Source organism: Pelophylax lessonae (assembly GCF_965119305.1).
Source record: "Pelophylax lessonae genome assembly, chromosome: 1".
Taxonomy (NCBI): domain Eukaryota; kingdom Metazoa; phylum Chordata; class Amphibia; order Anura; family Ranidae; genus Pelophylax; species Pelophylax lessonae.
Window position 1 is genome coordinate 883,033,124 of NC_138768.1, and position 13,635 is coordinate 883,046,758.

General features: G+C 43.6%; 2 protein-coding genes across 2 annotated transcripts in view; both read right to left on the reverse strand.

Moving 5' to 3' along the window:
- LOC309550673 (cytosolic phospholipase A2 gamma-like) overlaps positions 1 to 13,635 on the reverse strand; it is a gene marked incomplete at its 3' end in the record, with an annotated part of 276,802 nt that overhangs the window by 180,313 nt on the left and 82,854 nt on the right. The gene's annotated exons all lie outside the window — the stretch shown is intronic.
- LOC309547993 (cytosolic phospholipase A2 gamma-like) overlaps positions 1 to 13,635 on the reverse strand; it is a gene marked incomplete at both ends in the record, with an annotated part of 104,930 nt that overhangs the window by 21,480 nt on the left and 69,815 nt on the right. Inside the window, one exon of the mRNA XM_082247980.1 lies at positions 8,599 to 8,694. Coding sequence (XP_082104106.1) covers positions 8,599 to 8,694 — 96 coding nt within the window. The remainder of the gene's footprint in view (positions 1 to 8,598; positions 8,695 to 13,635) is intronic.

The following is a 13,635-nucleotide window of genomic DNA, read 5'->3' on the forward strand; positions in this document are numbered from 1 at the left end:
TTGTATACTTAATCTGCTGTCCCCTACCATCTGTACTATACATGATTGCTAGAACCTATCTGCATACTACCATCACCTACCACTCTCCTGAATACTATTACTGAGTGCTCACCATATTATCGCCTGTCTCTCACCCCTATACTATCATATATTCTATCACTCCAGGAACATCATATTGAGTGTATGTATATTGCATAACAGGCTGTGCACGGTGATGAAGTCCTGAGAGTTGGATATGTTGTTCAACAGAATCTCTACACGACTACTGAGTGTAACAATTCTGCAGCTGCAAATCCATTCACTAACAAAAAACGCATGAGCGTTACAGATTGAACGAGCCTTAAAAAAAAAAAATATGGATTCAGCAGAATTGTCCACTCAAGTAATGCAATTAAAACAACAAGTAGATGCATTGATACTTGCTCTTACAGAGGTAAAAAACAAAAATCAGGCTTTAAGACAGCAGGTTGGCCGTCTTGCGCAGCTCTCTGCTGCTCAGCCCCGTGAACCTAAGATAAAGCCTCCTCTAGTGTTTACTGGTGATCGGAGTAAATTTCGTGAATTTAAAAACGCATGTTGATTGCTTTTCTTGTTGAGACCTCATACCTACCCCACTGACCAAATCAAAGTCTGTACCGCTATTTCCTATTTGACGGGTGACCCCCGGGCCTGGGCAGACTCTCTCTTTGAGAAAGATGACCCACTTCTTAACTCCTATCCTTTATTCCTAGCGCAACTCGCTAGTTTATATGAAGACCCCAATAGGCAGAGTACTGCTGATACCCAATTGAGGGCTTTAAAACAAGGAAGGAGACCTGTTGAGGACTTTGTGGCAGATTTCAAAAGATGGTCCCTTGATTCAGGGTGGAACGACACATCCTTGCGAACGCAGTTCAGACTCGGCCTATCAGAAGCCGTTAAAGACGAGCTCGCCCGAGCGGATTTACCTGACACCTTGGATGGCCTGATACAGACCAGTATCAATATTGATAGACGACTACGAGAAAGAAAGGCTGAGAGGATGGGATTGCCATTGTCCAGACCTTCTCAGATGTCGCCTGCTGACCCTACTCCTATGGAGGTAGGAATGATACGTCCACCTTTGACCTTTTCCGAACGAGCCAGGAGGAAAACCGAACATCTCTGCATGTACTGCGCATCCCCGGATCATTTGATAAGCGGCTGTCCCCTTGTCTGCAAAAAAGAGGGTGAGTGTTCAAATGTCTTGCTAGGGGGACTAACAACTTCCTTTTCTAATCCTTATCTTTTTATTCATTTGACATTACAGTGGGACCAAACTAGGATCACCACCAAGGCTATGATTGACACAGGATCTTGTGGAAACTACATTGATACTTGTTTTGTTACCTTAAATAAAATACCTATTATTTCAAAACTTAAACCTGTCTCTGTTAGTTTCATTAACGGTATTCCGTTATCCTCTGGTCCCATCACCAATCAGACACAGGCACTCCTTGTCACTGCTGACAAATCTCATGTGGAGACCACCACTTTTGATGTACTAACCTCACCACATTTTCCCATTATTTTGGGACTTCCCTGGTTACACATACATCAACCTATCATCGATTGGAAAACAAGAACTTTAACCTTCTCTTCTCACTACTGTGAAACCACGTGTAATCTCTCATCACATGGAAGGATCCTCTCTGTGGTGTCGGATGAGATTATACCAATATGTTATCAGGATTTGTCGGAAGTCTTCCTTGAGAAAAACGCTCAAATGTTGCCTCCCCATAGGGACTATGATTGTTGTATCGATCTACTCCCTAATAGCAAATTGCCTTTCGGTCACGTTTATCCTCTTTCACAGGATGAACTCTCTCATCTCAAGGAATACTTGGATGAAAATTTGGCGAAAGGATTCATCAGACCTTCTACTTCCTCCACTGCTGCAGGACTCTTCTTTGTCCACAATAAGGATTCAAGTCTCAGGCCTATTATTGATTTCAGACAATTAAATACCATTACAATAAAGGATCGTTATCCTTTACCGCTTATTCCTGAACTTATAGAACAAATGCGCGGAGCTTCATACTTTTCGAAATTGGACCTAAAAGGGGCATACAATTTAATTTGAATCCGTGACGGGGATGAATGGAAGACAGCATTCAGAACCAGATACGGACTGTTTGAGTACCTTGTGATGCCATTTGGGTTGTGTAATGCTCCCGCAGCCTTCCAACGATTTATAAATGATATATTCAGAGACTTGCTTGATGTTTGTGTTGTAGTATATTTGGACGATATACTTATTTATTCTCATTCCTTACCTGAGCACATAAAACATGTAAGACTCGTATTGTCAAGACTACTTACACATAACTTATATGTTAAATCAAAAAAATGTTTATTTCATAAAGAGGAGGTACTATTCCTAGGATACATTATATCCAAAAATGGAATCAAAATGGACATGAGCAAAATATCCTGCATTCTGGATTGGCCTGTGCCAACAACTCGCAAAGCATTACAAAGATTCCTCGGATTCTCTAACTACTATAGAAAGTTCATCAAGAACTTCTCTGCTATTGTGAGACCTCTCACACAACTCACAAGTACAAAAAAACCATTCAAATGGTCAGAAGAAGCAAATGGAGCTTTCTGCTTGTTGAAATCAAGCTTTACTTCTGCTCCCATACTACGCCATCCAGACCCATCCCTTCAATACATCTTGGAGGTAGATGCGTCAAATATGGCAGTAGGAGCAGTTCTCTCACAACGACCAACAAACACTTCACCACTTCACCCAGTTGCTTTCTTCTCAAAGTCATTAAGCAGCCCCGAGGTGAACTACCCAGTGGGTGAAAAAGAGTTGCTAGCCATAAAACTGGCATTAGAGAATTGGCGACATCTACTTGAGGGTACTCGATTGCCAATCCTTATATATACTGATCACAAAAACCTTCAATACCTTCAGACTAATAGAACTCTTTCCCACCGGCAGGTACGATGGTCGTTATTCTTTTTGAGATTTAATTTTCTAGTGACCTACACGCCTGCAGACAAAAATAAAAAAGCGGATGCGCTTTCACGATTAACCGAGGATGGCTACGCCGAGGTTCCCTCAGTTCCTATAATACCCTATGAACGTATTATCGGTGTTGTCCGTTCCCTGAAGGAAGAGATTTTGCACAGCATAGGACTGGACTCACCTCCACCACAACTGAATGCTGATGCAGAAGGCTTCCTCTACTACAACGATAAATTATACATACCCCCTACTATGCGAACCAAGATCTTGGAATTGTCGCATGATGTACATATGGCAGGACATATGGGTATGACTAAAACATTCAATCTACTTACTAGGCAGTTTTGGTGGCCTGACATGAAGACGACCGTAAAAAAGTTCGTTTCATCTTGTGACATCTGTGCAAGGTCCAAAATTGACACTACAAAACCATCGGGTCTACTTTGTAGTTTACCAATACCCCAGGTTCCATGGGAAGTGGTATCCTTACACTTTATAGTGGAACTACCACCTTCCAAAGGATTCAACACCATTTTAGTGTCAGTGGACCATCTGACCAAGATGGCACATTTCACTCCTATCCGAAGACTACCTTCATCCAAACAAACAGCGGAATTACTTGTGAAACATGTCTTTAAGTTATATGGTATTCCAAAAACACTTCTGTCTGACCGTGGTTCACAGTTCATCTCAAAGTTTTGGCAAGCTCTATGTCAGATACTACGAATAGAGCGAAAACTTACTTCTCCTTACCACCCTCAGACCAACGGACAGACAGAAAGAGTTAACCAGTGCATTGAGCAATATCTACGTTGCTATACTTCATATCTACAGGACGATTGGGTGGACCTCCTCCCTCTGGCGGAATTCGCCTATAACAACGCGACCCACAGCACTACTAAACAAAGTCCATTCTACTTAAACTATGGGTTTCATCCCACACTTCTTCCACCACGTATCTTGCCATCAAGTAATCCAGTGGCCTCTGATTATCTTACCCAAATAAAGGATTCCCTGGGTTTACTCAACACCACCATCTCACATGCTCATAGCCAACAAAAGAGGTACTACGACCTTCGGAGAAAACCCTCTCCCCAATATACCATTGGGGATCTTGTCTGGCTTTCTACAAAAAATCTGAGATTAAAGATCCCTAGTAAAAAACTTGGACCGTTATTCCTGGGACCTTTCCCAATAGAGAAGCTTATTGGAAAAGCTGCAGTACAACTCACATTACCAACAGACCTCAAGATACATCCCATCTTCCATGTGTCGTTACTAAAGCCCCATGTTCCTAACCAAGGAATAAGGCCTACCATCCCACCTCCACCTCCTGTACAAGTTGAAGGCGGAGAAGAATTTGAGATAAAGGAGATTCTGGATTCTCGTATCCATAGAAGAAGACTCCAATATCTAGTACGATGGAAGAACTATGGGCCCCAAGACGACACCTGGCTGGATATCTCCGATATACATGCCCCTAGACTGATTCGCCATTTCCACTCAAAATACCCGGAAAAACCAGTTCCCTTATCCGAGCACGCAGCCCGGTAGGGCAGGAAGGGGGAGGGGACGAGCGAGCGGCCCCACCCCCCGGACCATACCAGGCCACATGCCCTCAACATGGGGGGAGTTGGTACTTTGGGGTAGGGGGAGCTCTGCACCCCCCACCTCAAAGCACCTTGCCCCCATGTTGATGGGGACAAGGGCCTCATCCCCACAACCCTGGCTGGTGGTTGTGGGGGTCTGCGGGCAGGGGGCTCATCGGAATCTGGAAGCCCCCTTTAACAAGGGGCCCCCCAGATCCTGGACCCTCTCCCTATGTGAATGCGTATGGGGTACACTGTACCCCTACCCATTCACCCCATAAAAGGCAGTGTATGTAAATAACGACAGGAGACGTTTTGGAAAGTTTATTAAAAATCTTCATCCGGACTACTCCGCTCTGGTCTTCTCCTTCTCCCTCTCCACTCTTCTTGTCTTCTGCTTTTTTGCTGTCCACTCTTCTGCTGTCCAATCTTCTGCCCTTTTGCCCTTGGCTCTTCTTCTTCCTCCGGTCCTCCTCCGACGCTGTCCCCAGTGATTATGCCGGTCTCCGGTCTCTGCAGCTTGTTATATAGCCATTGTGGGCGTGGTCGCCAGGTGACGTCATCGGGAAGCCCCGCCCCCTCATGTCACAGATGACGTCATCCGACTTGCGGTGCGACTTCCATTCAAATCAATAGGCTCCCATAGGGAACCATTTATTTTGAATGGAAGAAAAAAAACGTAGAACGTGGCTGAACGTACTTCATCGCGTTCGGTCGCGTTCGGTCCCGTTTTTGCGTTTGAAACGCCGGGAAACACACGTTCGAACGCAAATAATTGCGTTCCAAAAAATGTCCCTGAACTCAACTGCCTGCAAATGACTGTAAACGACCATGTGTACATTGACAGAGAAGATAACATGGAGCTGCGTTCAGGGGCTTCTGAAAAAAACGCCCAACTGCTCCTAAACGGCCATTTACAACGTCCCGTGTACATGGAGCCTAAGTGTTTTGCATGGGCTCCAAGATTGCACTATAGAGAAATGGGTTAATGATTTGCATGCTTGTTTGTATATATAGGAGGTTGCCGAGCTGTGCAGCCAATCCCAGGAGGAATTTGTAATGGTGAAATGCATGGGGACGTGGCTGTACAGAAACCGGAAGTGATGCATTACAATCAACCGGAAGTGATGTTCTGAGAGGCAAGAACGAGTGGTCAGGTGAGATGCAGCTTACCTAGTTCCCCTTCACTGGGACACAGATTAGTTAAGTGATGCAGACTATTCAAAGCATTCTATATTTTTGTGACATGAGTTAAATGGGAGAGATTTTAATTTGTTTTAAACATTATTGCACTAGTGGCGTTCTCTTTTCTTCTTCGCCTGTATGAGAACTCACCTTTGGTATTGCCTGTTTGTTCTGGAAACTGCCGTGGTTGGATTGGTTAACCCTAAGGATGTCAAGGCTTACTTGCCACAGGGGAGGACTGGGCCAGGGGGGCAAATGTCCCCCCCCCCCCCGGGCCGTTCTGATGCTCCGTAAAAAGGCTTCACTGTTTCTGCCACAGACATGCCCTGAGGATTCTTGGTGAAGAGAAGTAAAAAGTCTCCACTGCTGACCTACTGCGTGCCGGGTGAAGGCAAGGACAAAGCACAGACCTCCCCCCCCCCCCAGCATGGATGGTGTAAACCAGTGGTTCTTAACCTTGTTGGAGGTACTGAACCCCACCAGTTTCATATGCGCATTCACCGAACCCTTCTTAATTGGAAAAATAAAATATGATTTTTTCAAATTCAAAACACAGCTGGTTTTATGAGTGTTTCACCAATGGGGTGTGGTTTGCCCTGCTTTGCGATCAGGTAAGCAACTTCGTACGATGCTATGAGGATCGGTTTGTTGATGGGTACAAAGCCGAGAACAGGCAGACTAGCCTTTTCATCGAATCTGGCTCTCCTCAGCTTGAATTCAGCGAGCGTTGTGTTCTTGTATTTTCCATCTCCATGCAGCTTAAGGAAGTGTTTTCTTAGTTTTGCCGGTGCTAGACTAGAATTGCTCAACTTGGCATCGCAAATCATGCAGTTAGGACGCTGACTCCCAACACGTTCCGTTATACATGTGAATCCATATTGTACATATTGGTCCAACCACTTTCTTTTTTTGCTCGACATAGCTAGTATGAAGGGATTCAAATATTAAGAAAGAAATCACACGACGTACCATCACGACAGTTACAATTCGACTACTGGGCGCGCCAAATTCCCTGCAGCACAGATAGGCCAAGTGATGTTGCGTGATCACCTGCAGCCAATGAGCGGGGTGTGTCATCACGAATCATATGAGTAGGGTGTGTCTTGACCTCCGCCGAACCCCCGAGACTGACTCACCGAACCCCTGGGGTTCGATCGAACCCAGGTTAAGAACCACTGGTGTAAACTGTGTCTGAGCAGAGGCCAGTTCCATGCCCCACTGGAGATTCTCCTCCCCCAGGCAGCCCAGACGAGCTTTCCCCAACTGCCCCCCCCCCCCCAACTGCTCCCTGCTGACCAGGTCGGGAACCTGGATTTGGCCGGTGAGTAGAGAGTACCTGGAGCGAAGCTTCAGCCTAGAATGGTGGTCAGGAGGAGGCTGGGAAGAGCGAGAGCGGGAGGAAGGCCAAGTTCCTGCACCATGGGCCTCTGGTTTGTACTTTCCCCATGGCCCGAAAGTTGCCAGTCAGCCCCTGATTTGCCAAGCATGAAAGTGTGGGGCAACTCTATTTGGTGAGTGTACACCCGATGGGGGAGTGGTGGCTCATTATCATTTGGTGCGGTGTGATCATTAAATGTTTGAATGGAAGAGGATTTCTCTTAAAACACATTGAAGATGGACTTTCTTTGAAGGATTTATTTCACATTTCAACACGGAGTGTCTACTTATTTATATTTGCTTTTTACAGGGTTCATTTTTTTTACTCAATTTGTATTTTAGTTTTTATTTAAGTCACTTTTTTGGTTTTTCAGCACTCGGAAGATTTTACCCCCTTCCTGACCAGGGCCTATTTTGCGATTCAGCACTGCGTGACTTTAACGTCTTGCGACGCTGTACCAAAACGAAATTGACGTCCTTTTTTCCCACAAACTGAGCTTTTTTTTGGTGGTATTTGATCACCTGTGCAATTTTTTTTGATCATGCGCTATAAACAAAAAAAGAGCGTCAATTTTGCAAAAATAACAATATTTTTTTTTATATGAAATTCCCCCCCAAAAAATTTAAAAATCTACATTTTTTAACATTTTTGGCTAATTTGTTTTCTGCTACATATGTTTGGTAAAAAAAAATCACAATAAGCGTATTTTGATTGGTTTGCGCAAAAGTTATTGCGTTTACTAAGGGAAAGATTTTTGTCATTTTTGTTGTTTTTTTTTAACGAGTAATGGCGGCGATTTGCGATTTTTTTTGTGGGACTGCGACATTGCGGCGGACAGATCGGACCCTTGACTGACATTTTTGACACTTTTGGGGGTACCAGTGACATTACTACAGTAATCAGTGCTATGCATATGGCAGGGAAGGGGTTAATTTATTGGGGAAGGAGGGGTTAAGTGTGTCCCTAGGGGTGTGCTTCTAACTGTGCAGGGATGTGGCTTTACATGTAACAGCAGAGATCTACGGTCCTACATAGCAGGACCGTATGATCTCTGCAGTTACACCAGGGAGAATGACAGGCGGCTTTGTTTACATCAGCCGCCTGCCTTTCTCCCTCTCCAGCGGGAGATCGCGAGTGACCGGCGGACATCGGGTCCGCCAGTCACACGCGCTGACTTGTTAGGGAACGAGCCGGGGCGGGAGCGCGCCTCCGGCGGTGCGCGCTCGCCTGCTATTGGCTCACAGGCTAGTGACGTACCGATACGTCACTTTGCCTGGCCGGGGCTGACCGCTGCAGTATATGTACTTGCGGCGTTCGGCAGGCGGTTAAGGTGGATCTAATGAGCTTTTTTTTTAATAGCTATTCGAGGTAACCTTCACCATTTTATCTCTGTAATAGACAATGTCATGTATTGTTTCTTATTATTGTTACAATGTCACACATATGCTCACGTTTGTATTTGTAGAGGAAATTATTTATCGTTCCCCATTTCCAGGCCGTCAGACAAGATGCGATATTCTTCATCACTTTGACATTGTTAAGGACATCTAGAGAAGAGAAAAAAATACGCTGTCTTGAAGCAACCTGTTACCATTGTCAGACAAGGGAAAATGTTTGCAGTATTACCTTCGTGCGAAAAAGGGCACATTAACCACATGTAAATGTACCCCCCCCCCTCCCCCCCTTCTAAATACTTCACCAGGCAGCGCCATCTTTTACCATACACTGCGGAGAATTTCCAATATTTGAGGAATGTGGAACCGTAGGGTTATCTTGCAGGTATTACTTATAATACTGATGTTCATGAACTTATCTCATTACTGGGCAGGAGGCTTCTATACCCCCGAGGATCTCCACGGTCTCCTTGGCTTGTAGTGTAATGTAACAAACCTGGAAATTGAAGTTTCACACCAATGCTAAACACGGTGTTGATGGGAGCACCAAACAAGCAACCAAGAGTCCGGGGTTTTCCAGATACGACTTTATATCAGTAAAGGTCAAGGGAGAAAAAGAAAGAGTATCCAATGTGTTTTGGTGGTCTAAAAACACCCCCTTCATCAAGGCTAGAGAAAAACATAAGGATATTTCCAGATCAGTTCAACATTCCCTCCCTTGTCAGGCATTTCAGGGGCATTCACATTAAGGCAATAACTAACACCGGGCTTAACCTGGCCCCCTGAAAATGATCCAAGCTGTAAATCACAAATCTATTTTGTATTCACTTACCTGAGTCCGATTTCCAAACCCCTGATGAAGAGGAAGTGTGTTTGACCCCCAAATTACATTGGATTTATTTCTGGTATGAATCAATTTCATCATTAAATACCACAAACTTAAGGGGGGGGGGGGGGTATGATCCCCATGTATAAATACATAAGGGGGGATATGATCTCTATGTATAAATACATAAGGGGGGATATGATCTCTATGTATAAATACATAAAGGGGGATATGATCTCCATGTATAAATACATAAGGGGGGTATGATCTCCATGTATAAATACATAAGGGGGGATATGATCTCTATGTATAAATACATAAAGGGGGATATGATCACCATGTATAAATACATAAGGGGGGATATGATCACCATGTATAAATACATAAGGGGGGATATGATCTCCATGTATAAATACATAAGGGGGGATATGATCTCTATGTATAAATACATAAAGGGGGATATGATCACCATGTATAAATACATAAGGGGGGATATGATCACCATGTATGAATACATAATGGGGGATATGATCACCATGTATAATACATAAGGGGGGATATGATCACCATGTATAATACATAAGGGAGGTATATGATCTCCATGTATAAATACATAAGGGGGGATATGATCTCTATGTATAAATACATAAAGGGGGATATGATCACCATGTATAAATACATAAGGGGGGATATGATCACCATGTATGAATACATAATGGGGGATATGATCACCATGTATAATACATAAGGGGGGATATGATCACCATGTATAATACATAAGGGGGGATATGATCACCATGTATAAATACATAAGGGGGGATATGATCACCATGTATAAATACATAAGGGGGGATATGATCACCATGTATGAATACATAATGGGGGATATGATCACCATGTATAATACATAAGGGGGGATATGATCACCATGTATAATACATAAGGGGGGATATGATCACCATGTATAAATACATAAGAGGGGGTATGATCACCACGTATAAATACATAAGGGGGGATATGATCTCCATGTATAAATACATAAGGGGGATATGATCACCATGTATAATACATAAGGGGGGATATGATCACCATGTATAAATACATAAGGGGGGATATGATCACCATGTATAAATACATAAGGGGGGATATAATCGCCATGTATAAAAAATACATAAGGGGGGATAAGATCTCCATGTATAAATACATAAGGGGGGGAATGATCACCATTTATAAATACATAAGGGGGGATAAGATCTCCATGTATAAATACATAAGGGGGGATATGATCACCATGTATAAATACATAATGGGGATATGATCTCCATGTATAAATACATAAGGGGGGATATGATCTCCATGTATAAATACATAAGGGGGGATAAGATCTCCATGTATAAATACATAAGGGGGATATGATCTCCATGTATAAATACATAAGGGGGGATATGACCTCTATGTATAAATACATAAGGGGGGATATGATCTCCATGTATAAATACAAAAAGGGGGGGATATGATCAGCATGTATAAATACATAAGGGGGGATATGATCTCCATGTATAAATACATAAGGGGGGATATGATCTCCATGTATAAATACATAAGGAGGGATATGATCTCCATGTATAAATACATAAGAGGGGATATGATAACAATGTATGAATACATAAGGGGGGATATGATCTCCATGTATAAATATATAAGGGGGGATATGATCTCCATGTATAAATACATAAGGGGGATATGATCTCCATGTATAAATACATAAGAGGGGATATGATCTCCATGTATGAATACATAAGGGGGGATATGATCACCATGTATAAATACATAACGGGGGATATGATCTCTATGTATAAATACATAAGGGGGGATATGATCTCCATGTATAAATACATAAGGGGGATATGATCTCCATGTATGAATACATAAGGGGGGATATGATCTCCATGTATAAATACATAAGGGGGATATGATCTCCATGTATAAATACATAAGGGGGATATGATCTCCATGTATAAATACATAAGGGGGGATATGATCTCCATGTATAAATAGATAACGGGGGATATGATCTCCATGTATAAATACATAAGGGGGATATGATCTCCATGTATAAATACATAAGGGGGATAATGATCTCCATGTATAAATACATAAGGGGGGGTATGATCTCCATGTATAAATACATAAGGGGGGTGTGACGAGACCCTTGCTCGCCATGTCCGCTCTCCCGACACTCCTCTGTTTCTAGTCAGTCAGCTTGCAGATCGCATCGTCTGATGGTTCGGTCAACCAAGGATCCGGGATCCGAACTACAGCTATGTGCCGTTCGGAATCCATTAGAACAAAACACCAAGCAGGCTGTATGTAAGTTCAAGCAGGAAGACAATTTATTGGAAGAACACAGCACACTTTATACAGAAAGTGGAATACCCATGCAAATGAGGGCTTGAAATGAGTCAACAGGGATTGGTCAGATAGCTTTGACCAATGCAAATGAGGGCTTGAAAATGAGTCAGTAGTGATTGGTCAGATAACTTTGACCAATGCAAGGAGACAGAAGCCCCAGGGGGCAATCAATGTACACAATAGTCAGACACAGAACAATGGTTGTCTAATGAGCCCTGAATACACATTACTCTGTGTCAATACCTCCCTTAGCAGACAACAGGTGCGGTCATTAGCATTAGCCCACCTGACAATAGTTGAATGGGGAGCCACCCCCAGACAGTCCGACTCCTCAGAACTTCCTGGGATGACCATATTAGGAGTGGCTTCCTGCTCAGAAACCTCATGGCAAAGGGAACAATTGACCTTGCTGACAAAAATGAAGCAATTCAACCCCTCACCCATCTGTCCTTAAATTCCAGTGATGGTGAACACCATCACAGGGGGATATGATCACCATGAATAAATACATAAGGGGGGGATATGATCTCTATGTATAAATACATAAGGGGGGGATATGATCACCATGTATAAATACATAAGGGGGGATATGATCTCCATGTATAAATACATAAGGGGGGATATAATCTCCATGTATAAATAAACAAGGGGGGATATGATCATGTACATGTTTATGCCAGGTAATTAAGGGGTTTGCCGGGTCTGTGTTATCTCTGGATAAAACAATGTGATATTAGTATCACCTCATCTTATGAGTCGGATCGCCTGCATTACATACCTCGTATAGATTCAGTCCAGGATTTAGGAATTACTAGAGAAAGGAAAAGAAGATTTTATCAGTATCACCCCAAACATGATATGTACAGAAGAATATCAGACCGTTTTCGGCAGATGCGTATTTCTGAATGGATGGAACATTTATCAAATGTGATACTAAGAATGATGGAATGTTATATACTGCTAAAATGATTAGTAAATATTGTACCTCTCCTATTGCTTGCAGTACTAAAAGCTTTATGAAATATATTTGCAGTTCAAGCTCTTGCCCTTCATGAGTTTTACTCAACGTCAGTGGCGGCTGATGCATGATAATTTGGGGGGGGGGGAGCAAAACCTACACCACTCGCGGGACGGCCGGCAGGCAAACCCACCCCTCCCCCCCCGGGACGGTGGGCCATAAAGCCAGCAGGCAAATCCACCCCCGGGCGGCCGGCCGTAATGTTGGCAGGCAAATCCACCACCCCCCCCACCCCCGCGGGTCGGATGGCAGGACGGACAGCCAGCATTCTTACCTCCTCCTTCCCGGATGGCTAAGTGGCTGTGATTCTCCTCCGGCCGTGCGTCTCCTCTCTCTTCCTGGCCAATGGCCAGTAAAATTGTGTCTCTTTTCAGCCAATCAAATGCTTCCTGATTGGCTGGGAGGAGAATCAGTGTGATAATAGCAAACATTAATTCGCTATTGTCATACAACTGTGTGGGCTCAGGGCGCAGTGCTCTTCGCCCTGAGCCCACCCTTTTTTGAAGCCTATTAGAGCCTCTGGCTCTAATCACGTGCTTAAAAAAAAAACCCATTGGAATCCATGCGTCCGGCGCCCTGCATGTAGATTAGGGGGCCGGATTCATGGATGGGGGGGGGGGGAAGGGGGCAGCGCCCCTGCGCCCCCAATGGACGGGCTGCCACTGCTCAACGTAATGGAAAAAAATAATACATTATGTAAAATGTAACTGAAAGCTGTATATGTAATGTAGCTGTGATGAGAATATTAAAGTATAAGTTGTATCACCAAACAAACAAAATGGCTAATATCTGGTGCAAGTTTTTTTTTATTTAAATCAGATTTAAATAATCACTCTAC